The sequence below is a fragment of the Tenrec ecaudatus genome, chromosome 1 (genome assembly GCF_050624435.1).
Source record: "Tenrec ecaudatus isolate mTenEca1 chromosome 1, mTenEca1.hap1, whole genome shotgun sequence".
Classification (NCBI taxonomy): Eukaryota; Metazoa; Chordata; class Mammalia; order Afrosoricida; family Tenrecidae; genus Tenrec; species Tenrec ecaudatus.
The window spans coordinates 67,351,268-67,377,321 of NC_134530.1; the positions used below are offsets into that span (position 1 = coordinate 67,351,268).

Below are 26,054 nucleotides of genomic sequence, written 5' to 3' on the forward strand. Positions count from 1 at the left end.
ATATTTCATTTAGGTGTCTCCTCTACCTTCTGGTGAAATCTGAGTCAGAGGACAGCCCAAGAGCTTCAGTGGACACGCCCTGCCATCTCTCACCCCAGAGTACCAGCCAAATCCTTAAGTAAGCAAGGGGGGGTGTGTGCAGGAGTGAACTGGTTGAAATTTGAGACTGCAAAGAATACAAAGGAAGCTGCCCCCCACTCCTCAAAAAAAAAAAAGGGGAGCGGAGGAAAAGACAGAAAGGTGGCGGAGGTCTAGTGCTCATGCTGGGGAAGGCTTTTGGTGTCTGAAAGGACTCTCAGGGTCTGAAATTCAGATTCAGGTTTCTGCTGTGATTGAAATTCCTCTTTCTCCATCAAACTTTCCATGAAGATATATGTGACGACCAGATTTATGCACCCAATCACTGACTCACTGTCCCTGTCTAATGGGAATATTTAATAGGCAACCAGCTTAACACACCCACAATTTAACTCTTATTCTCAATTCCTTGCTGCCTCTTCTCCCAGTTAACTGGACCCCCTTCCGGCAGTCAATCTGGTTCCCTTGGCTGTCCGTTTCTTGAATGTCACAGCAAGCCCACCAGCAGATCCTGAGGCTAGCACGTCAAAATACATCCCTGCTCCAAACACATCACGCTGGTGTGACCAGTGGACGTCAGCCACCATCACCGCTCATCTGCGGTGCTCTGGATTGATCTTTCTACTCCCACTCTTGCTCTGCTACAATTTCTTCCCCACCCAGCAGCGAGATCATCTTGAAATAAATGTGTCAATTAGATCATGTCAATACGCTGGCTGATATCCTCCAATGGCTGCCTATACCATAGAAATAAGCCCCAAAGCCCTCGTGTGGTTTAGGGGGCCTTATATGGTCTGGTATCTTGCCACCTCTAGGACATCATCAAGACTCCACCCTGCTCTGACCACCTGGCTTCATTGTTGGTCTTCGAAGTTACCAGATATGATCCTGTTTTAGCCCCTTTGGACTTGCTGTTCCCTTGACCTATCAGGCTCTCCCTACCCAAAGCCATGTATGATATGCTCCCATCTTTCGGGATGTCACCCCCTCCAGGAGGCCTGAGTAACTCATCTAAAACATCCTCTCCCCCCACCACACTCATAATCCACCATCCTCTATGCCTTACATTGTCTTTTGGTTTTATAACACATATCTCCATCTGTCACTATTATATATCTGTTGACACGTTCTTACATTTTCCCTCCTTGTAGGGAAATCTTTTGAATCTTCAGGAAGACACATCGCTGTTTTGTTTACTCTTGGAGCCGCAGCATTAGAATAATGCTCAGTAAAGGAATGAAGTAAGACTAAAGATCTGAGTTCTCCCATAAGAAACAATCTGTGCCGGGGACTGCACCACGTCACGAAGGAAGGAGCTGCAGACTGTCAGAAACAGAGATGACCTTCAGGATGGAAGGAAACTGGGGAATTCGCAGAGAATTTGGAGGTGAGAATCAGACTTCCTGACATCTATGAGCAGGGGAAGGTGGAGCAGCTGCTCTCTGTCCTACACACAGTGTATCTTCTCTTCCTAGCGTCACCACAGACGAGGATTCTGGGAACCAGAGACCCAAACTGATTTGTCCAGTTACTCAGCTAATAAGTGGCAGACCAGGAATCTGAAACCAGCTCTGCTTCTTGAAATCATGTTCTGCCCAAGACACCACATACCTTAGCAGAAAGCTTGGCAGAGGGGTCAAGAGTGAGCGCTCGCGAAGTCCCCGCTGAAGGCCTGAGCAAGGCTTCCTGGAGGAAGAGGTGGTTGCCTTTTGAGATCAGACAGTGACGGAGGGGACAAAGGCAGACCAGGAGAAAGACGCTTGAACCAAAAGTTTAAGGGCAGGACAGGGTTAGGAGCTATTCGAGAGCTATTGAGTACATTGTCTCGGCTGAAGATGAGGGTGTTAAAATCGAATGTGGGGAGAAATGGTCCACAGGGGCTCCAAAGGGAAAGGTCCTGACTTCATGGGATTTGGGTTTATCAGGAGGTGGGGGCATCAAGCAGAGCCACGTGGCATCTGACTGTGTGGGTTATAAGGAAGTATGGGTAGCACTGAGAAGAATGGAAATTCCAGAACACGCCATCGTGTACCTGGGCCGAGAGCCTGCGGCTCAAACAGAACAGGCACACTGTATGGTTTCAAATGAGGACAGGTGTGTGCCGGGGTTGTATCCTGCTGTCACACGTATTTAATCTGCAGGCTAAGCAAATCATCCAAGAAACTGACATCAGGATCGGAAGGCTGATTAACCTGTGAGATGCAAATGACACAACTTGACTTACGTGAGGAGGACTGGAAGGCTTGCTGATGAACGTCAAAGACTTCAGCCTCGTATGGATTGTAACTGAAATCAAACTAACTGCCATCAGGTGAATTCTGGCTCAGATAGTACAGGGCAGACCTACCCGTGTGGGTTTCTAAGACTAGCTCTTTATGGGAGTAGAAAACTCCTCACTAGTGGACCGATGGACAATGTGATAAATGGAGGAAAATACTGAGGACATCAAGGATTTTTTTGGCTCCACAATCAAAGCTCTTGGAAGCAGCAGTCAAGAAATCAAACAACATGTCACATTGGGCAAACTGCTGTGCAAAACCACTAAAGTGCCGTAAAGCAGGGAAATCGCTTTGAGGACTCAGGTGTGCCTGGCCCGAGCCATGTTATTCTCAATAGTCTCTTATGTACGTGAGGGTTGGACACTGACTAAGGAAGAGTGAAGAAGAATCCATGCATTTGAATTATGGTGTTGCCAAAGAGGATTGAATATATCATAAACTTCCAGAAGAACAAACAAATCTGTCTTGGAAGAAGTACAGCATTTGTCTCATGTCCTCTGCACATGCTATCAAGCGAGGCCCACCCTGAAAAGGGCAGTGTGCTTGGTGAAGTAGAAGGAAAGCCTAAGTCAGGGAGACCCTCCACTGCACGGACCCAGTGACTGCAGCCATGAGCTCAACCAGGGCAAGATTGTGCGGGGGAAGCTGCACCGGGCCTTGTTTTGTTCTGTTTCATGGCGTCAAAGGGTCATTATGAGTTGGATCCGATTTACTGGCACCTAACCAAAACAGCTCGGTCGGAGCGTTGCTTTAGGAAGGTTACTCAAGGGAGCTGGGGCAGAGTTATCAAGCGGATCTTCTGCAATCCTCCGAGTCTTCACAGCGGTCTGTTCTCGCTGATCCTTGGGAGGTTGAAGTTTAACAACTGCCCTACTGGAAATGTTCACACGATAGCCAATAGCTGGCAGCAGAGAGCCAAAGAAAGATGAGCTTCCCAGCCCACACCTTGGATTGAGATGGGGTAAGACCACCTAGTGAGAAACAGGAGAGGAGGGCATTCCTCCTGGGTAGAGCAAACTTCATTGGCCGTGAGAGGGGCAGGAACATGCAGAGATCAGAGGATAGATGGATCAGTGGCTAGAGGATATGGTTGGCAGTCAAGAAATAGCTGGACCTGGAGCCATTGGGATCTAGAGGCAGTTTTAAGTGTGTGAGAGGCTTAATTAAACTTGCGTGACAGAAATATCTCCAAGATCGCAGTCTGGAGAATAAGGAGAAAGAGACAGGAAGGAGCGAGAATGACAGAAGTTGTGACAATGATCCTGAATAGCTGGCGAGGAGCCTGCATTCAGGCCTGAAGTTGCCTGGACATAGAGTCAAATTTCTAAGAGACGGAAATAAAATTGCTAACCCCAAGGTAGGACGTTCACAAACACTTGGAAGGATTGACTAACTGGGCCCGGGGGCTCTGGACCACGGTCTCGGGGAACCCCAGTATCAATCGGCACACACAGACAATGGGCTCCATTCTATGAGGGTCTTCGCTCACGAGTGACAACTGTTGGTCCAGAGGGTAGAAGAGTGAAGAAAAGGATGTACACACGGACACCATCAGTCCAGGGGACTAATGGACCTCATGAACAACCGCCTCCATGACCTCACGGCGAGAACTACACGGTAACGGCTATCACTACTAGCTACTCGGAATCACATTAGAAGCCCCTCGATAGAGTGGGATTAAAATAAGGTGAGCAGAGTCCCGATTTTTAACAATTTTCCCTGCATCCTGCGGCGTTTTTAAAAAGTCCCAATTTTTGGAAAGAATGCACAAGCTAGAGTATACGGTTTTCAGCTGCCATGTGGCTATTTCGCCAGGATATGAGTTTTATCAATGGTGTCACGCTTTACCAGTGTTAAAATCTAGTCACCTAATAATTAAAATGTAGACCACTTTGCTCAAAATAAAGCTCAAAATCATAAAATAAAATTTTAAAAAGGTGGAACCTCTGCAATGATGACCTTTTGTCACTCTCCAGGTCTGGAAAGGAATTCGCCCCCATGACTCAATTTTCAAGCCAACAACAGTTAGCTCTCTAAGGGCGACCATAACCTTAAAGAGGGACAAGGTATGTACGCCTTAGGGTCATCGACTATTTGAGATCAAATGGGCCATGTTTACTCCAGGACTATGTTTGGCAGCGGGAGGAGGAGCAAAGAGAGAGGGAGTGGGGTAAATGATGTTACTGGGGTGCAGTGAAAGTTCTCAAGGCGGCTCTTTTCCCAACTGTTTGTTGCAGCTGCTGTCAGCTGCCAGAGTCACTTGGACACGTCGCGGCCCCGCACACAACAGAAGGAAACCCTGCCCAGTCCTGCGCTGGCCTCACCATCGTGCCCATGCCTGAGCCCGTGGTTTCAGCCAGTGTCCATCCATCTTATTGAGGCCCTGCTTTTTCCCTCACTGCCGCACTACTCTATCAAGTATGCTGCCCGTCTCCAGAGACTGATCTCTCTTTACGTATCCAAAGCGTGAGACAGTCTTGCCATCCTTGATGTACTTCTTCCAAGACAGATTCGTTCAAGTCTCTTTAACGCCTAAAAATGGCTGGGTGTGGCTATGCAAATAATTGGTCCATTTTCATTAACTCCCTCCCCAACCCCATAAGGATGAGCCATTTTTGCAACAGCAGCAGAAACCCCAGGGACACTGGAAGAGAACTTTCCAGATCTGTCTGAAGAAGCAGAGACCAGCTCCATCCGACTGTGGCACTGAGGAACAGCACAGAACCCACAGTGATGGGGCACCTTTTCCTCACCTGGCCTGAGACTATGCGACAGAGTGACAAGTGGGTTGGCTTTCTGGCTCATGGAAGCCAAGGCTAAGGAACTGTATGGCTGACACTTGGCTGCTGGCTGAGACCAGTGACTGTATCCTTACAGTTTGCTGATCCTGACTTGGGATAACCTACTGACTTCCCTAATAAAGACCTTGATTGTGAGTAGTTTGTGAGTTCTGTGTGGCCATTGCAACAAACTATCGAACCAGCATAGATGCAGAGTAGCGTGGGAGCAATGAACTGAAAAACGAAACTCATTGCCATCTAGTTGATGCTGATTCATAGCGACCCTGTAGGTCAGGGCATAACTGCCCCTGTGGGTTTCTGAGACTATATCTTTGCAGGAGTTGAAAGTCTGGCATTCTCCCAAGGAGTGGCTGGTGGTTTCAAACTACTGACCTTTTGGGTTGCAGCCCAATGTGTAAACACTATGCCCCCAGGGCACCAGGGAGGAATGGTTAGTATCCAAGTAGGCAATGAAGGGAAGTGTGGAGGTATGTCTGACTCTTGCCTGTGGCAACAGGGAAGCCAGAGGAAGTATGTCCTGCCTCCATGCTGTCTATGGCAATGACATTGTGGGGACTGCAATCAGTGACATGAAACAAAATGTATACGGATTGTTGAATGGAAAACTGATTTGCTATGTCGACCTTCATGCAATTCCCAGGAAAAAGTTGAAAAACTATAACAAAAACAAAACACACAAAGGGATGGAGTGTCAATTTCATTCAGAGGTGCCTCAGAAGAAAGGATTGGTGATCTGCTTTTGTAAGACCAGCTATTGGAAAACAAAAACCAAAACCAAGACCAGCTAATGGAAACCCATGGAGCACACACACACACACACACACACACACACACACACACACACCTCTATTGCCATGGAGTCAGTTCTAATTCATGGCAACCACATTTTGACAGAGTAGCACACTGTGCTGATAGGGGTTTTCAATGGCTGTTCTCCCCTTCAGAAGTAGATGGCTAGGCCTTTCTTCCGCAGTGCTTCTGAGTGGGCTTGAACCATCAACCTAATGTTTAGCAGTCAAACAACCATGTTCACGACCCAGGGGTTCCAGATCAAGAGAAAGCAAGCAATAAAAAGTAGGGTCTGTATTTTCCTTTTAAGAACGTTTTTATTGCAGTAAGTATATATAAGACAAAAAACACTTTCCATTTTAACGTTAAAAAAAAACACACAATTCTGAAAAAGTAGTCTAACGGAAGGAAATGAACACAAGCAGTTCCCCAGTTGCCAACGGCTGACTTAACATGTGATTTAGGGTTAACCCTTACTTGCACTTCAATGCAAATGTTCACATAAATTTTTCCTCACTTTGAAACAATTGAGTCCTTAAGCCAACCAACTCTTCACACAATCACTATCACTTGCTGCACACGCTGCTTTTCAATCACTGCACGAAAGTAAGGCAAAATAAGAACGCTATGCACCTGTTCCAACCTACCTACACATTCCACTTCAAGACACACTTAGGAACAGAGCTCGTTGCAAACCCGAGGATTGCCTGGATTCTTTCCCTGCTATTGAATACACATTCTAGAAAATTGTCGTTTCCTCTCGAGATTACAGGACTTCTTTGAATCTAAATTCGATTCATTCTTACAATCCTGACCAGTCTGCGGTGAAACTGGGGACCAAGGAATGACTTAGCACCTATATTCTGCCAGCAATTGCCTCCCAAGTCTGTTGGGGGTGGAAAAAAACGGTCAATTCCGGTGCAGGGCAGAGCGCCCTCAACAGACGGCGCTGTGGAGTCCAGAGGGGGAAACCTCATTTAGTTTCCAGGAAGACTGGCATCTAGGGTTTCAGACAGGAGGGGCCACAAAACTGTCACTGCTCTTAAGCACGGGTGGAAAAAAAAGAGAGCAGCCTCGTAACTGTTTACTCTTGTCGTCAGAAACCTTAGACGTCACCTTACGTGCGGTGCGTGCCATCGGTAACCAAGGTGAGCTCCTTCCCCGAGGACGTCCGGCGGGAAACAATGAAGCCCCGCCCGCCCCTCGTAAACCACTTCTGGGAAGGCTGGGCCGGTCGCCAGGTGGGCAGCCGGCCTGTGATTGGTGGAGCGCGGGGCCCCGCCCCCCGGGGAGATGGGCGGAGGGAGGGAGCCTCCATCCCGTTCGGCTCGCCCCTAGCTGATGGAGAGGCCGCGGCGCTCCTGGCAATGCGCGATGGAGCCGGCGCCCAGGTGTTGTAACCTGGGGTGAATTGAGGAGTCACCCCCCCCCCCCAAGTCCCCGCGGCTCCGGGCCCGGAAGCAGGGCTTCCCGGAGAGACCGGCCCAGGCTGGCCCCGCGCGCGGCGGTCCAGAATGTAGGTTCCCAGAGCCGGGTCCCGGAGCCCGCGGGGCGGGACCGGAAATGCAGCCTGGCCCTGCCACCCCATCCGGCGCGCGGGCAGCCTGCCCCAGTGCGCCATCCTTAGGCTCCAACCCCGGAGGACCTGGCTGCAGCGTTCCTCACCGTCCGGGCCCCTCTTTTCCCAGGCACTGGCCCTCTGCACTCGGGGTCTTTCCTCGTCCGTCCGTAAAGCTAGCGAGATCATGGCTTTCCTCAGAGCTGCTGCCCACTAGTCACCTTTTCAGTCTTCCATTCTCAGCCACTCCCCCTCGTCACAGCACTTCATCAGTTAACCACCCTGGCTCCCCAGGCTCATTCCAAACCTCCCTGCCTACTTGAGTTATGAAAGCAAACTCACTGCCATCAAATCAATTCCATAAGTGGAACTGCCCCTTTGGGTATACAGCCTCTTCCTTACCTCCCTCTCTCCAGGGCAGCAGGTCGTTCCCAACTACTGGCCTTGCTGTTGGCGCCCACCGACCTACCATGCCACTAGGAGCCCTGATCTGAAAACCAAAGGCACTTGGATTTCACCAAGTATCCGTTTTCCCTTCTCATGCCCTCCCTTAAAAAAAACAAGTTTTTAATACCTTTGCTAGTGTGCAATAAGAGCCCCCAGGATGGAGGATTTGTCAGCTGAGTCACTAAGAAAGAGCCTAGGTGCTGAGGACCCAGGTAATCACATCAGCAACGCTTTCCATGAGAATCAAGTGATCAAAGGCTAGATGGGGATAATGCCGCTGTGAAAACACAAATACTCTTGAAATTTAGGGATGGACCAGAAGTCTTCAAAGGTGGCAAGCTGGAACCAGAGGAGGGTTTTCAAAAGAAACCACACTGGGGAAGGTAGCTTGACAGCTCCCTGGTATCCAAATAGCTCATTTTACTCGAGGAGAGGGGCTGGGTGGTAGGATTGTTAAAAACGGGGAACTTAACTCTTGAGACTTCGGGCACATGACCCGAGTCATACCCAAGTGGGCTGCTCTGATTGATCGCAACCCCACAGGACAGAGGTTAACTGCCCCACCGGGCTCACAATATTGTAATGTTTCCTGAAGCACATCGGTACCTCTTTTCCACATCATAGCTGGTGGGTTTGAACTATTGACCTTTCAGTTAGCAGCCAAGCACTTACACATCACACTGTGCTGCTAAGATCAGACTGACCGTCAAGAAGTCAAGTCTGACTCACAGTGGTCTTTTAAGGCAGAGTAGAACTTCTGTGGGCTTTTGAGAGGGAGCAGACAGCCTCATCATTCACCCACAGAATGGCTGGTGGGTTTGAACTGCCAACCTTGTGTTAGCAGCCCGACAACACCTAACCCTATGTTGGCCTGCAAGGCACTACCATTTTCCTTCATGTAATATATTGGCATTGAAAAACTTGTGGGTATTGAAAAAATTACCCATTATCTCAAATGTGGATCTAGTACCTACTTTATTTACCTTCGAGATAAGGCCTATCAAGGCCCAAGCCACCAAGCTTTTCGCATGGCTATCTCTTTCTGAACACTGAGCACATATTACATGTAGGAAAATGGTGTTGTCTTGAGGGCCAGGATAGAGCACTTAGATTTTCTCTGGGAAATAGGAAGCACACAGATTTCTGAACATTACAGGGCACTAATCAAGGTGGTTGGAGTCTATGTCAATAAAGCCCTGGGAAGTGGTTACAAACCAATATGCTTCTCTGGCTCCCATCCAGAACCCTTTACCTTTAAGCACAAGCAGCTCAAACCCACGTTTCTAAAAACCAGCCATTTTTATATCTGTTGAAGTCAGTTACAGAGGGAGTTGAGGTGGTGTATTTACAGGTTGGTTTGTCCGGATATACTATAACTTAGTGTCTGTATTTAATATTGACAACCAAAACAAAAATATATATATATAAATATCTTCTGACTATACACAGCAGAGCAGGAACATCCATGTCTTCTTGAACGGGGCGCTCAGCCTCCTAGGGTCGTCTTCTTCTCTTGATCCTCTGGCCTCAGTGCAAAGGCCACTCGAGCCTGGAGGCCCAGCAGGGCCCTTCCCCTCTCCTCTCTGCACTCCAGTGTGGCCAACTGATCTCAGGCGAGGAAAGGTTCATCTGAGTGGTCAGGTCGGAAGAGATGGGAATGGGTGAATCCTGATGGAGCCTGACCCCCTGGAGTAGGGAGATCCAGGCTCACAGAACAAAGTGGCTGCTTCTCTGGCAGTTAGTTCACTGTTGTCTAAGTGTCCTTGGTGATAGGTCCAGCCCTGCAGATTAGCTTGGTGAAGAAGTGACTGAGAAGGGCCTGGTCTGTGTCCTCAGGTGCTGAGTCATTCAGGGTGAAGCAGGGGGTGTGGGTACAGGAAACTGGCTGATAAAAAAATAATAAAACCAGTAATAATAATAATAAAAAAAATATAAAAGCTGTTGCTTGATTGACTAGACGGAGCAACAGTCTTGCTTGTGTGAAAATCCTGGAACCATGAAACTCCTGAAGATTCTTCTGATATCACTGTTGAATGAAGGAAGGCGTCCCAGGCCCGGGGCTCGACTGACCGCTGTCAGTGTGGAGGTCTGGTCCAGCTGCCTGTGCTCCGAGGAACCCTGGAGGCTGCTGGGAGAGCAGGCCGGGCCGTGGGGTTGACTGCCTCACACTTGGGAATCGGCCCCCAGCGGGTGGAAGAGCTCCTCGGGGGTCTTGTCGCTTTGACTGGGCCCCCCCTGGCGGAATCCAGAAGCAATCTCGTCGAAGGTCCGGCCTTTAGTCTCGGGAACTTTGAAGTAGGTGAAGACGAAGAACAGGACCAGGAGCACAGTGAAGATAATGAAGACGTAGGGGCCACACAGTTGCTGAAACACACAAGACACAGGCGGTTGGCATCCTGCTGGTGCCCATCACCTTGGCTGAGTCACCTTCCCTGTGAACTCTGATCAGGAAAAGGGCACACCCAGTATGAGCCAGGATGCTGTGACATGGGCAGGAGTGGTCAGACGGCTTAGCCAGGGGACCTTGGAGCCACGAGGCTCCTGAGCTTCAAGTTCCTCCTCCGCACGATTGTGAGTAAGAAAAGCTGGGAGCGCTATGCACACATCAAAACCGTTTACTTCTGAAACCCAGCCATTTCTGTTATGGAAGTTAGGGAGGAAGAAGCAGTCTATTTACAAATTGCTTTGTCTGGCTCTACCTTAACCTCGTGTCGGCATTCAAGACTGACAAACAGAAAAGCACTTATAGGCAGACCCCAGAGGGCAGAGCTCAGGAGCAGCCAGTTCACAAGTGCCGGTGAGAAATGGTGAGCGCATGCAACGGGGTGTACTCACCTCCACGTACTGGAAGCACATGCCCACAATGAAGTTCGAGGTCCAGTTGGAGAAGCCAGCGACGGCAATGGCAGCTGGACGGGGACCCTGGCTAAATAGCTCAGCAACAATGAACCAGGGGATGGGGCCAGGCCCCACTTCAAAGAAGGCCACGAAGCCAAAGATGGCCACGATGCTCAGATAGGACATCCAGGGCAGCTGCTCCTGTGGAGGAGGAGGAGAGATGGGCGTTAGAGCGAGAAACAATCTGTAGGAACAAGGGCCAAAGCTAGGTGCCTGAGCAGACTGCAGGAGCCATGGGGCTGAGCCTGGCTCTGCCCTCTCACTGTGAGACAATTTCAGCCCTGCAGGGTGGCTGTGTCCCCCCACCTTGGGAACGGGAACATGCTGTGTGGGGGGAGAGGCCTCTGGCCCCCTGGCTCTGGAGGCGGAGCAGCCTGGCCTTGGCAGGCGCATGTGGAGACATTCCTGGGCATGGGGGTGGATCCCTGCTGGGAGGCTTGTCCGGTGCCCAGCTCAGCCTGCGGGGAGGGGGCACCAGGCTCGTCATTCTGTGGATGATTTTCTTTCTCCAGAGGAAAGGGAATGGACTTCAGTTCAAATCCCGGACCTGCTTCTCTCGCAGGATGCGGGGCTTTCTCGCCCTCACTAGGCTTTCTAAGCCTCGTAGTCAAACAACTGGCGTCCTAGTGCCTAAGGTCCTGGCACAGGCCTCACGGTGGGTCTTCAGGGGCCTGTGGTCAATAGGGCTCAGATTTGATTCCGGCTTCATCCTTTACTTGGGTTAGCAGGACTCCTTGCCTGTGAAATGGGAGTAACACCTAGCAGTGCACACTAGTTGCATGAATTCAGTAGATGGGCGGGGGGGGGGGTGTCTCTAAACCTCTATGGCTGTTTTGAAGGAGCCTTGGTGGTGCTGTGGCTAAGGCACTGGGCTGCAAACCACAAGGCTGGCAGTTCAAATCCACCAGCCTTTCCTTGGGAGAAAGATGAGGCTGGCTGCTCCCGTAGAGATGTCATCTGAGAAACCCTATACGGGGTCTCTGAGTCAGACTTGACTGCAATGGATGGTGGGACGGTGGTTTTCTACTGGGCCAAAAAAATGAAGACTTTGAAAGGTTTCTTTTTGGTCAAAGCAACTCATTCCCTGGAGAGTAGGGGACTTGGGCTATGCAAAGAAGCCACCAAGTGGAGAGACACAGGTCTCAGCCAGGGGACCCTCAGCAGCCTCTGCTGGGCCTTGGATCAAAACCAAGGGGATCTGAGACCCACTGTGAGCTTGCCACGCTGCTGCAGCCTCCCCTCCAACTGAGGACTCACCAACAGTGCCAGGGCGATGGTCATGAGCACGGCACAGCCCGCCATGCCAGCCAGGCCGATGAGGTGCAGGGTCCGCCGGCCGGCTCGCTCCACCACGAACAGCTAGGGGGAGAAGGAGTGTCAGCACCGGCACCCAGCCCTCCAGATGCCTCCTGAAATCCTCCCATCCACAGCCTCGTCCTCCAGCCGGAGAGCCACCCAGCTCTGCCAAGGGAGACCTGGAGGAAGACGGCACTGCCTCCTCGTGGCCCTCTGCCCAGGGTCGGAGTGGAGTGAGGCAAGATAGCTGGACCTAGAAAGCCAGGCAGCCGGGCATCCTGGCTGTGCTCTTGGGGAGGCATTTCGCCCTGAGCAGCGTGGCCTCAGCTGGATGAGAAGTGGTGACCTTTGGGTGCTGCTGAGGGTGGGAGGAGATGCACTAGACAGCCAGAGACAGAGGCCTGGCTCTCGGCCCACTAGACCCTGGGGACCCGGGCTGCATCCTGGCTACTTACAAGTGGCGGGCGGGCAAGCGGGGACTCACCGAGACCACAGTGAAGGCCGTGTTGACGATGCCGGAGCCGATGGTGGCGTACACGGGCTGCTGCACACCTGCCTTCTCAAAGATGCTGGTGGAGTAGTAGAAGACCTGCCCAGCAAAGAAGCTCTTAGGACCGCTGCCATCCCACCTCGGCACCACTGTGGGAGGTGGGAGTGGGGGGGGGACGGGACACACACCCGGGGAGCAGTATGGCAATAGGGGAGGTGGACGCTGCGCCGAGGGACCCCACTGCCTCAACCGTGGCTCGCTCTTAACTTTAGCAGTTTGAGGTTTGGTCACCCTTGACCCAAGGCTTGGCTGGGGCCCCAGGAAGCGGTGGGCGAGGTACTCACGGCGTTGATGCCCGACAGCTGCTGGGACAGCTGCAGCACCACGGCGATGAGGATGGGCTGGCGGTAGGCGGCGGAGCGGAAAAGCTCCAGGATGGTGACCTTCTTTTCCCGCAGCATCTGCCGGCTCTCTTCCTTCATCTCCTGCAGGTCCCGGGTCACGTCCGCAGTCCCGCGAAGCTTCTTCAGCACTGCCGGGGCCACAGGCAGGTGAGGGCGGGCACAGGGTGCAAAGAAGGCTGGGTGGGGGGTGGGGGCTTAGGGACAAAGGGAGGCAAGGGGGGGGGGCCGGGACCAGGCCGTACCACTCTTGGCCCGGTTCTCCTCGTTGCGGTTGATGAGCAGGAAGCGAGGACTCTCGGGGCAGAAGGGCAGCAGGATGCACTGAATCAAGGCCGGGAGGAAGATGATACTCAGTAGCAGGGGCCACAGCTCCTGGTTGCCCATGATGGAGTCCAGGCCGAACACCTAGGGGAAGAAGCAGCAAGGATGGAGGGAGCAGCTGTGGAGTCCTGTTCACCCCCAGTGGTTCCCGCCTGCTTGGCCACTGCTCCTTTAGGGAAAGAGCTCTGCGTGTGAAGCCCGAGGGACCGGGGCTCCTTTCGAGCGACGCCGCGACCCACCTGAGGCTTAAGCTGATCTGCAGCACTGGCCCCCCACACCCCCTAGCCTCCCTGGGGGAACAAAGGGCAAGACAGCCCACAAATGTCCACAGCATGGGCAGGGCTGGGGGTTGAAGGGCTGCCCTGCTGGTGAGAGGGCGGTCAGCGCAAAGGCCTGGGGCTTGCAGAGGATACAGTTTGCTGTGGTCACAAGGCCCAGAGAGCTCAAGTCGTTAAGGCCAGGGTGCCCAGCTCATGTACCGCGTGTTTTTCTCTGCAGGGCTGTAGGAGGCTGAGCCTGCTAACTGAAGGTGGGTCCTGTGAACCCACCAGCCTCTCCATGGGGTAGACTGACAGCCTCCAGGAACCTGTGAGACAGTTCTACCCTGCCTGGCAGGGCTGCTCTGGTCAGGGTTGGGGGTTGGGTGGCTAGGGACGACAGATGGGGCAGCCTATATTGGGGGAGTTCTGCAAGTCTGGATGCTGAGCCCCGGAAACTGTAGGTGGGCAGCACATACCTGGGCGATGAGGATGCCGACGACAATGCCCAGCTGGTGCAGCGTGCCCAGGGCCCCACGGAGGGCGGTGGGGGACACCTCCCCCACATACATGGGCACAAAGCCTGTGGTCAGGCCACTGTACACCCCGATGATGAAACGACCCAGGATCAGCATCTCGAAGGACTTGCCCAGCTTCGAGAAGCCCATGAGCAGGGAGGACAAGAAGGCCAGCAGGTTGATCATCAGCATGGAATTCCGCCTGTGGGCAGGGCCGCAAGGTCAGGGGGGTGCCCTGGGTAAGACTCCCAGGGCAGGGGTAGTACCCAGGACAGGCAGGCAGGCCAGTCTCCCATCTCCCAGTCCAACCGGGCATTCAGTGGGCAGGACAGTACCTCCCCTTCCCCCAGACCAGGGCTCCCCAGAGCCAGCCCAGGATCCTTCTGCTCACCGGCCAAAGCGGTTAACAAAGAGGCCCACAGAGAAGGAGCCAATCATGCCACCCACGGAGAAGATGGCCACGGAGAGGGACCAGAGCGTGGTGAGCGTGGTGGGCAGGATGGGCTCGTTGTAGCGGTGCATCCATGTCTGGTTGTAGAAGTCCTCGATCACCTGCAGGGAGAAGTGGCCTGGCAGGTGAACCCAAGGCCAGGCCCCTCCCTCCAAGAGGGGCCTTCGACCACGGTGCCTAACTGTGTCACCAACTTGCATGCTTCTGACTGGATTCCCCCTGCCCCTCCTGTGCATGGGCCTCATTTTCCCCATGTGAGGAACTTGGGTGGGGCCCTGTGTCCAGCAGGGTCGGCCTTCACACTGCCCTCACGGTCCACCTTCCAGTGTCCCGTGGCTTCACGCGCCCAACATAGTGTGGCAGATGACCAATGAGTGGCAATGACAGCACAACCAGAGGGAGGCACAGGGAAGTACTCCTCCACTTCAGTTCCTGCCACCAGGGCCCTGTGCCAATCCCCCGCTGGAGGAGACACAGCTGGACAGACAGGTTTTGCCATCTAGGAGCCAGGAGTGAAAGTCAGGCCCTGACTCTGACACGGGGAGTTGGCAGCCTCCTGACATGGCACTGCCACCTTCTGTCTCCAGGCCTGGCTCCCTTGGGAGCCTGAAGCAGCTCCCAGCCTCCTGCCTCTTCAGGCGCCCAGCTGGGCGGCAAAGGGAAAGCTGAAGGACAAGGCAGCGGCTGGTCCAGGAACTGGAGACACCTGTCCCAGCACAGCCCGCTTTCCCGGGGGTGGGGAGGGGGTGGCCGGATCCCAGGTTGAGGTAGTAGGGCAGCCCCAGTGCTGCATGGCCACACTCATCCATCGTGCCCCGAGACTGGCCAGACCCATCCAAGCCACCCTCGGAGCTGGGCGCGGGCCCAGCATTCACAGACACGTAGTTTCTCGTATGCAAGAGCAGAGGGCTTCCAAGAATCTTTGGGGAAATTCCATTACTTTTTAATCCCACATTTCCACAAGCCTTTTAGAGCCCCCTTGTATTGAAAGTGCTTATGGCAGAGTGGTTACACGCTGGGGGATTAACTGCAAGGTCAGCAGTTCGAAACCACCCACCCCTGTGAGGGAAAAGAGGGGGCTTCTTTCTCTCATACAGAGTTAGTCTGGGACACTCTCAGAGCACTGAGTAGACATCCAGTGAGTCTGGTTTTATCCAGCACCCTGTTGCTTAAAACCCATGCTCTTACTACAGCCCTAATTTGAGCCCGGCCTGTACCTGCCACGAGCCCCACCCCCAGCACACCAGTGGCACCTTCTGTCCACATTCCACTCCCCACCCCAGGGCACCTCTCTAGGATGTGATCCCTGACCCGCGGGAATCGGCCAGGGCCTGTCCCAGAGCAGAGGCCAGGCCTTTGGGTGAGGGAAGGGCCTGCGCTCCCCTCCTAGAAGCCTGCTTCTGCTGGGGTAGGAGAGGGGGACCGGCTCCCAGACCGAGCGCAGTGACTGTGTTCTTCAAGAGATACACACGGCCACAGAGGAGGGTGGACGGGGGCAGTGATGGCCTGTTTATCAGGCTGCATGGGGAACAAGCTGTCCTGGACAAGGGAACGGTCCAGATAAGTAAGCTCGACTCCTGGTCCCTCGGAGGCCCAAACTCTTCTGAGCCGACATCAGGTGTAGACCTTTCTCCCTCCTGTCACTCTCGCTTGGCTGTCCTGGTAACCAGTCCCAGGGACTCACTAAGGGAGGCAAGGAGAGGGGTTTGCCCTGTGCTGACACCCCACTCCACCCCATCCCCGCCTGCTAGCTCTCTGCATCCCATAGTTCTCAGGGTAAGGCACCCTTCCCTCTGGAAAGTGAGTAAAGGGAGAGTAATGCTGAGTCAGGGCTTACAGGAGCGGCAGCTCAGGTGGGACCCTCTTCCTCTAGTGACTTGGCAGGAGATAGGGAGACAGTGGATAAACCTGCAGTGTTATCAAAGCCCTGCCCCAGGTTAAGCTGTGTCAAGCCCAGGGTAAGCACAAGTCAGAGGAGCCACACCCTGTCCAAGCTGCTGCCTGGCTCCTTCCCCAGCCCACTCACCACCTGGGCTCCAGGTAAGGGCTTGCAGAACGGGAGGCAAAGGCTTGTGGGGTTACGAGGCTATTAGAAACCTCTCTCCAGTCATTGAGCCTGGGGAACCAAGAGACCCAGGGTCCACTGAGCATCAGTGTGAGGGTCAGCTTAAGGAGATGGGGGTGGGGGCGGGGCGGGGGGTGCTGGCTGGCTGGTTTCCAATATAAACAAGTCCTCACCCCCAGCAGTTCTCCTGGGGAGCACAAGAGGGGAGAGCTGCTTTAAACAGCTCCTTGGGAGGGAGTGCCCCCTGGTCCAGCCTGGGCAGCTGTGGCTGAGGACCACACGTCTGCCCGTCTGGGAGGAAGTGCTCACTTCCTCTCCGTGCCAGGCCCTGTCTGGGCCTGGGTGGGTGGCAGAGCCCTGTCTGACACATCGCCAGGAGTAAATAGGCATGCTCTGACTACTGTCACTGTGGTTCCTGTGACCTTCCGGGGACATGAAGGACAGGGTTTCCCTTTTTTTTTTTAATTGCCTGCAGATAACACCCCCCTGAGGGATGTCCAGTGCAGGGAAGAGGCTGACAGGGGCAGGGGCCAAGGCCTGTCTGCAGAGCCCTGCCTGGCTATCTAGAGCAGAGGGACCAAGCAGACCCATCTGTGGAATCCCGAGAGGACAGGACTCAAGGGACATAGCTCCGTGGAAAGAGCTTTCTAGGCCCCAGAGAGTGACACTGCCTGCCCCGCCTCTGAAGGTGGTGAGTTCCCTGTCAATCAGGAGGGTGCAAGTCATGGTGATCTAGAGCAGGCTTTGGCATGTTTTCTGTACAGGGCCAGAGAGAACATATTTTAGGGTCTACGTGTCACATGTGGCTAAGATAGTATTTTTCTTCCTCCTTTTTCTTAAACAACCCTTTTAAAATTCTTAGCTCATGGGCTGTTGAAACAAAACAAAAAAATAACAGACTGCCAGCCAGATTCAACCGTCCTGCCCACCCTTGGTCTAGAATCTAGTCTGCTGACAGGCCCAGCCAGTAGAGGGAGCGTGTGTTTTGGGGTCTCCAGCATGTCCCAACATCCCTCCCTATGGGCTCCTGTAGACATCCCTTGACCCCAGGAAACCTGGCTCTCCCAGATGGCCCCTGACAGATAGACACCCTGACATACACCTCCCCAACCACCTCAGCCTTCCTCCTCTCAGATGTTATTGTGGGCACAAAGGGGTTAAGCAGCCGCCAGACAAGCTGTGAGCTCCAGAAAGGGGGAGGAAAGGGGCAGCCTAGTTAGTCCCTCAGCTTGGCCCTGACCCCTGTTTTCTGTCCCCCATCCCCCAGCTCCTAGCTGAGCTACATCTCCATAGCAACCCATAGCCACACCCAGAGCCTGCTGGGAATGGAGAGCCAGAAGCTCCTGGAGGACCTGGCCTCTCCCCAGTGCCTAGCAGGCCAGAAGCTGGGCCCCAAGGCCAAGACCAGACCACCCAGGTGACTTCTCTTCCAGAGCCCTGAACATGGCTTCTCTCTGAATCAAGGCCAGGTCTTTGATGCTGCCTCCTGGCTGGTTACTGGTGCCCAGCAGCCAGGGAGAGCTTCCTCTCACCGTGGCTGCCCCTACTCAAAGCCTTTCTAAGCTCCAGACTGTCCTCACGATAAAGCTCCCCACCCACACGATGACTCACGCCCTTCCTCTGACTACCCGGACACCCACACCTCTGGGCTCCGTGTGGGTGCTGTGCCTTCTTCCTGGTGAGTGGTTCATGACCTTTCTGATCCTGCACTGGCTTCTGAAGGTCATTCTGATAGCCACCCCTTCACTGCAGGGGTTCTAGGTTGGATGGGAGGAGTCGGGGGGTGGGGGTGGGCACAACACAACCGTTTGAGCTGTCACCCTGGCAGAGTGCTTCTGGAAACTGGTGAGTAGAGGCCGGGGCTGCTGGTAAACATTCTACAAACCCCAAACAGCTCCACCGCCAAAGAATGACCTTGGCCAGACCAGCAATAGTGCTGGTCCTGGAGAATCTTGGCTCGGTGAGCCAGCACCTTCCACCTCCCCCTTCCCCGGCTTCCGCGGTGTCTATTGGTATTTGATGCTCCTCAGGTCTGACCTTACCTGTGTCTGCTGTCCAGCACGGGCTTGGAGCAGAGAGCTGCTACTAACTGACCAACAAGCCCGGGGTCCACTAAGGACTCTCAGAGATGCATGTGCATATAACGGCCTAAGACCTTGTGCAACTATGTGTGGGAGCCCACTGGGATGCCTGAGCAGGGCTGAGCTTTACCCAGCGTGGATGTATGTGCGAGAGGCTGGCTCTGGCATATAACCTCCGGCCCTTCCCCAGCGGCCAAGGCTCAGGTTGGAGTCTGACTCACTGGTTTGAGCCCTGCCCCATCACTCACTGGCCGGGTGTCTGTGACTCCATTAATAGCCCTGTACCTGTTTCTTAGGGAACAAGGAGGATAGTGCCTACCTAAGCGGACTATGATGCGCAACAATAAATTCCTATTCCCTAAAGGGCTTAGGACCATGTCAGGCACATAGCGAGGAAGCTGACAGGGCTTGTGGAGAAAGACCACAGATTCTCTGGAGCAAGGCTGATGAGAAAGGCTACTGGAGCCCCAGGCAGGGTGGGCAGGGCGCTTTTAGCTGCTGGGTTCCATCTTCTGTCAAAGAAGGAGGGCTAAGCCACTGGCCCTCTGCTCCTTCCAGGCCAAACGGCCAGACATGCCTGACACGGTCCCTTGGCCAGGACACCTCATGGTTTCTCAATGACCTTTAGTCATCTCTGTTGGCAAATGAGCTCACGTGGGGTGGGAGCTGGATGTAAGGCAGGCCTTGGGTCATCTCTGGATGGTGGTCAGAATACCCTCTGTGGATTTATTCGCCTCCTCTGTGGCTGAGCTCATCCCCATCTCTTCTTACTTTGCTCAGAGAAATACCTGGCGGCATGTCCTCACGCACCACTGCGGCGTGGGGGCATGGGGGCGGGGGGGCAAGCACAGGGCAGAAGGAGCCATGAAACTCGAGCCCAGCTCAGCCTCTCCCTCTGCAGGTGAGCTCCCCTGACCTCAGTTTCCTCCCTAGACCTGCCTGCCTCGTCAAGCTGCTTCAAGATAATTTATGGGGAGGCGCTCTATAAACATTTAAGTTAATGTTATGATTAATTAACCACTTCCAGGAGGAAACGCTGTGGGGCCTGGTTTATTGAAGAGGCCAAGCTTTTGTAATTTACAGTTATGATTTGCATCTTAAACATCAGGGTGGCAGTCTCTTCTCCAGAGTAGGCAAACCATGACCAACCCAGAGCAACTGCCCAAGTTCACCTGGGCAGCTATGAGATGTCCGCCAGGTAGGGATTCTACATCAGGGGAGCAAGGTGTGCCGCTGCGTCTTTGCGCAAGCTCGTCCCACCGCCGGGGTGCCTGCCCCTCCTCCACAAAAGCAGGCTCACTCACTCATCAAGGTCTAGAGCAAGGCAGCCAACTTCTTGGAACCCATCTCTCCCCTCACACCCACCCAGGCAGAACTAGTGGTTTCCTTGGTGAGGTCTTCTACGAATCTCCTCGGGCTTTTTCTAAAGCATCTGTCTACCACGGTCCTTCTGACATGAGGGCGAGGACAATCTGGTCCCCCTCTGCCTCCTGAGCCCAGCCCAGAACCAGACGCAGACTGCTGGACGTTACGTTCCACAAAGGTCAGGATTTGGCTGTACTGGTGATGGCTACCTCCCCCATCTCTCGCAAGACACCCTGCGGCTACAATGGTGAGGTGCTTGGCTCTTAACCCAAAGGTTGGGGGTTTGAATCTACCAATGGCTCCATGGGAGAAGACCAGAGGATCTGCTCTAAATAAAGGAATCCTGACCCCCCCACACCTGGGGGGGGGCAGTTTGACCCAGTCCTATAGGGTGGCTGTGAGTCAGAATGGACCCACGGGCACACCACCCATCTCTCCCCACGATGATCAGAAAGTGTTGGGTGAACGAAAGTTTTGGCAGCCATGAATCCCGTTCCTCACAAGGCAATGTCTTCAGTGTGCATTGTCAGTGATGTGTCACCCAGCTTGTGGACCACCCGGCTTGCCCAGCTATTACACATGTCCTCCGAGCTGCCATTTCTCCGATCCCCTCTTCCCACTCCCAGTTATTGCTTCTAATCTGCTCCCGCTGGAAGAACTACAGTGAGAAGTGTTTGGAAAGTGCAAAAGTAAATAGACCAGGGGCCCGAGTGCTTGCCCCGGAAACGCCACTCGATTGCAGTGTGTGCGCTCGAGCGCTATCAATGCTGGTCACTCTGGAGCTTCCCTCCTCAGAGGTGGGGTCTGAAGTGACTCTGGCCAGGTGCCCAGTGTTCCTATAAATGCCGTTTATCACCTCAGCTGGGCCCTCTGCGCTGCCCACCCACTTTTACAGCCTTCCAACTCTCACCTACTTCTGATTGCGCCATTCTGAATCCATCCCCCACCTGAATCTGCGGATCAAGTCCCTCCTGGCCGACTCCAACCTTTCCTTTCCCAACTCCAGCCTCCGTGAGAAGCCTCTTCCCTTGCCGCCTCCCCTCTTCTGCTGACAGACACCTGCCCTGTCAGCCACCACCATGCTTTCTTCCTGTTCCACATCCCTCATTTCTCTCTCCTCTCAGCCTTGCTGCAATGTTCTCCACCCACGGGACTCCACTTTGCCACCCTGAGGTCACCACATCATTTGGGGAGGAGGGGGTTTAAGCCACGTCGCTGTGATCCGTGGGTCACGTGCCATCTTGGAGGCATTTGGCCACCTTCCTTCCCTTTACTGACAGGCAGACACAGACTCAGATTCATGGAAGGGACCCTGTGAACGTTGGAGTAGAATGGGGCCCACGGGGCTTTTCAGAAGTAGATCATGAGACTTTCCTTCCGAGGTGTCTGCTACAGAGGTGTCTGCTACAGAGGTGTGTGCAATGGAGGTGTGTGCAATGGAGGTGTGTGCAACGGAGGTGTGTGCAATGGAGGTGTGTGCTACGGAGGTGTGTGCAATGGAGGTGTGTGCTACGGAGGTGTGTGCAATGGAGGTGTGTGCAACGGAGGTGTGTGCAATGGAGGTGTGTGCTACGGAGGTGTGTGCAATGGAGGTGTGTGCTACGGAGGTGTGTGCAATGGAGGTGTGTGCTACGGAGGTGTGTGCAATGGAGGTGTGTGCTACGGAGGTGTGTGCAATGGAGGTGTGTGCTACGGAGGTGTGTGCTACGGAGGTGTGTGCAATGGAGGTGTGTGCTATGAGAGTTCAAACTGCCACCCTTTCAGGGAGTAGACGCGAGTGTTCATGTGCGCCATCCAGGGGCGCCCACCAAGGATAGAGCAGTGAACAAACTAGACAGCCCCTGCCCTTCCAGAGCTTTAACTCTCCCTTTTGTCTTAAAAAAGCCCCCACCCCCCAAAAGTCCTGGACTTCTGATTTGAGAGGTCTAGCTCTTCTGGCCCTGCCTACTAGCCTCCTTTGCCCAATAGGGGTGTTCTCTGGGGCTTGAGCCAGCCGCGTTATTGCAGTCTCCCCAGGCACTGGCATCCGCACCTCTTCAGATACCGGCGCTCAACCCCAAGCCTTCCCTCTAGCCGGCTGCTCTCCTAAGAAAGATCATGCGTCCTGTTGCTACTTCCCACCCAACTTCTATTACTGCGCACCCTTCAGAGGCCTGTCAGCTCGGCCCACCCCCGCTTCTCTTTCTCAGCCCACCCGCTCTGCAGCCTTCTCTTTTCCTCACCACCAAATCCTGTCCATTCGTCCTTCTGTATTTGGGGTTTACACTTATGTTGCAACACGGTGTTCTCACTCCTTTGCCTGTCTGTATTCTCAGTCTCAGACCCAGCCTGCCTCACTAGGCTGAATCATTTTCCTATGATGCAAATCTGACCTTGTCTGTCCTTGCCTGGTGGCTTCCTGTTGTCTGCTGATGTCCACACTCACAAGGCCCTTCCTGGTAGGTCCCTGGAGTACCTGGGTGGACTTCCGAACCTTCCTTTTCTTCTGTTCCTCAAGTGACACCAAGCCAGTCCCTGTTTACGGATGTGAGCTTGCCTCCCCTTTTGGCATTTGTCCCCATCTGTTGACACCCCCTACTCTCCTCCCCCCAGATTCCATCTCAGGAATCTCTATCCTGACCATAGAAGCCCTGGTAGCGAAGGGGGTTATGTGGTAACCTCTAACAGCAAGGTCAGCAGTTCCCACCAACCAGCTGCTCCACAGGAGAAAGAAGAGCCTTTCTGTTCCAAGATTTAGAGCCTCAGAAACCCACTGGGACCGTCGATACAGCGTTGCTGTGGATACGAATCGGCTCTATAGCAGTGAGCTGAGTTTTATCCTGGCCATGAATCCTGACTGAGGGTCTTGGGTCTGTCTTTAGCAACTTCCCTTGTGATCCCTGTCAAGATATCGCTGGATCCAGTCGCTCAACCATGGCTGCACACTAGACTCACTTTAAAATTCAACCCCAGACCAAGTGGATCGGAATCCAGAGTGTCCACCTGTGATCGAGGTGGAGTGCACTTAGTAAAAAAGCAGGCATTGGAAGTGTGGCCCCAGCTGCCATTTCAGAGTAGTGTGGAAAAGTCCCATTGCCGCCGCTGCCACGGTGGCTCAGCATGACTCAGCCGGCACGCCTTCCCCTCCAATACCGGGCGTGGGCGTGGCTCCCACAGCCACCCTCCACCTATCTGGAGGAGGTCCAGCTCTGGCTGATGCTGCCCAGCCCCCCTGAGCAGACTACGGTCCTGGGGAGTCAGACACTCACTACTCTCTGGCCTCAACGGTGGACGAGGAGTGAACGAGGGCGGGCGGGCGGGGGCGGCCCCTCTCACCCCATCCTCCCTGGGAAGGGCTAGTTCTTCCATCTGATGAGGATCAGACACTCTGGTGAGGAAGACCGAGTTTGGCTTCTGACCCTGCCTGTTTACCAGCTCTCAAGAGCATCCCCTCTGCCTGCCGGAGCTTGGGTTCCCAAGTCTATATACTGGACATCTGTCCAGCCGCATGCCCTATGTAAAATGTCTGCGACAGAGGTGGGGCTGGGCTGGTGAGTTTCCTGTCCTGTCCCCTCCCCCTTCTCTTCCCCGGAAAGCAAACGGGCTCTGTAGAGAAATGGAGGTGATCGATCGCCTGGGAGCCTCCAGCCCTGACATTCACGAGAGCAAGTGAGGGCAGATCCAGGATGTGTCTCTGGGAAAAGGAAGTCAATCAGAGATCTCCGACCACTGTGGTGGCCTGCGGCGAGACGCCATCTTTGCTTTGATTGGCACAGGGCCTTCGGGGAGAGAAGGCACTGCCAAGCCAGAGCTGATGCATCTGGGTGGCGGTGAGCACCGCTTCCAGGACCACCTGGCAGGCGTGGGGATCCCAGGCAGCCTGCTATCAGATACCCACTCTGGCTATGTCCAGATGGAGGAGGAGCCTGGGCAGGTGTCTCCTCTGGACACTTTCTCCATCTCAAAGTGGGAACAATGACAGCTGCCAGGACTACGGGGAGCAGCAAGTGCCAAAGCCCTTTGTTGGGCCCAGAACGGCATGGGAACGTGGCGTCACTACTCCGAGCACTGCTCACGCAATGGTGTGGCTGTGTTGGGCAGGAGACGGGTGAGGAAGACCCCTAAGGAACCTGTAGGCCCTGATGGTCTAGCATTGTTTCATCGACACTCCAAGACCAGAGGAGAAGTGTTTCTGACTTCCTGATGGAGGCCGGCAAGGTGAGGTAGGCAGTGACCTAATGCAAATGACCACTGCCACCCAGGGGGTAGCAGGAGCCTGTGGGTGTGTGGTGTGAGAGACTGGGTGTCCGTTAGTAAAGGATGGCGTAGTACTCACCTTCTGGGGGGCATTGATGACCCCAGTATTGTAACCAAACTGCAGGGAGCCGAGTACTGCCCCTCCCACAGCCAGCAAGAGGCGACCTGTCAGCTTCTGCGGAGAGAAACAAAAAAACAGGACTGTCACAGGCAGGCAAGGCATGTCTGGGCCCAGGTTACTCAAGGGCAGAGCCTGCACTGGCAGGTTCCCCTATTCAGATTCTCTCACCTGACTCTTGGCACCATGCCTGTCCTTCTCCCAGGAAACTTGGCCACTCCTGACCTTAGGTGCCTGAGCCAGCCCTGCCCATTTCTAGATGCTGGCCGCTGCCTTCCTGGGGGAGAGGGGGTGAGGCGAGGGTCTTGGCTATAAAGTGTGGGGGGGGGGAGAAATGGGATGGGATGTTAGCACCCTGGTGTCTCCTCCTCCTGGTGGAAACATGCTTAGGGTCCAAGTGGTTCTGGACCTTTTGACCAGGAGGTTCGTGAGTCAAACCACCCATGCATTGGACCGCCATCAGCCAAACAATGTGGTAGTTGTGCATCAAGGGAGGGGTTTGCCCTGGACTTGTTGGCACCCAATTCTAGCCCAAGGCCAACTTGTGAGCTACAAAACGCTAAGTCATTCTCCTTAACACCTCTCCCCCACCACGGCCAACCTGTGAACTACAAAACGCTAAGTCATTCTCCTTAGCACCTCTCCCGCTTTCCCCTCAGTTTTGCATCTACAAAATGGGCTGAGTCATGCTGTCAGCAGGGGAGATGCGGGGGCCCTCTGCCTGTGTGGCCCTGGCAGCTGAGATAAAATACCTATCATGTAAGGCTCTGGTTCCCGGCTCCCCAACGCGGTGCCCCGCATAGCAAAGATCCCCATACAACGACGATTTCCCCAGGGTCCCGTCAGCACAGATGACGTGCCAGCGAGAAATGTGCTTTGGAAAAGCATGACACAAGCCGGAAGCAAGCAAGGAGGTCCGGCCCAAGGAATTTCTGAGGAGACAAGGCAGCGGGCTCATGTCCCCTGGGGGCTGCTGCAGGGAGGGATGGGAGAGGTGAGCCAGGTCTTGCCAGAGGAAGGGAGAAGAAATCTTTCTTTGGCTTTGAAGTCAGCCAAGAAATGGGACGTTCTGGGGGCGCACCAAAGAACTGGCCTGTCCTTATTTGAGCGTATCACACAAGCTAGACACACACCGAGGAGGGCCTTGCCGTGGGTCTCGGTTTACACCCACACAACCGAGGGGCGGCCCTGACTGTCAAGATCATCACAGCTGGCACTGCGTACAGCTGTTCATCAGATGTCGCTGGCCTTTGTCTTCTCTAGATGCGGTCAGGCAGCAGTTGCAAAAACCCCGGTTCTCACAGCAGAGGCGGAGGGAGGAAGACCGCCCCCGCAACACCCCCCCTCCCACAGCATGCTTGCACTCTGGGTTTCCTTCCCACAGGCCCAGCTGGCCCCTCCTTGGCTAATGCTGGGGCTTCCCTCCCACCTGGCTGCCTTCCCTCCAGCTGCCTTCCCTCCAAATCCAACTCAGAAGACAGGCCTCCAAGTCTCCCTTCTCTCAACCTCACTGGGGGCTTCAGACCCTGGGCCATCAGTTCAGGGTGTGTGGTGAACATCTGCCAAAACTGTGCCAAGCGCTGGGCTCCCAGTAGCAGGGCT

At 54.2% G+C, this 26,054-nt stretch overlaps 1 protein-coding gene across 1 annotated transcript in view; it reads right to left on the reverse strand.

The window, feature by feature from the left end:
• Positions 1-6,244: 6,244 nt before the first annotated feature.
• Positions 6,245-26,054, reverse strand: part of SLC2A1 (solute carrier family 2 member 1) — a 30,521-nt gene continuing 10,711 nt past the window's right edge. The window contains exons 2-10 of the mRNA XM_075554899.1: positions 24,414-24,509; positions 14,528-14,688; positions 14,098-14,338; positions 13,283-13,445; positions 12,981-13,168; positions 12,631-12,735; positions 12,108-12,209; positions 10,788-10,991; positions 6,245-10,316 (exon numbers count right to left, since the gene is read on the reverse strand). Coding sequence (XP_075411014.1) covers positions 10,116-10,316; positions 10,788-10,991; positions 12,108-12,209; positions 12,631-12,735; positions 12,981-13,168; positions 13,283-13,445; positions 14,098-14,338; positions 14,528-14,688; positions 24,414-24,509 — 1,461 coding nt within the window. The 3' untranslated portion in view covers positions 6,245-10,115. The remainder of the gene's footprint in view (positions 10,317-10,787; positions 10,992-12,107; positions 12,210-12,630; positions 12,736-12,980; positions 13,169-13,282; positions 13,446-14,097; positions 14,339-14,527; positions 14,689-24,413; positions 24,510-26,054) is intronic.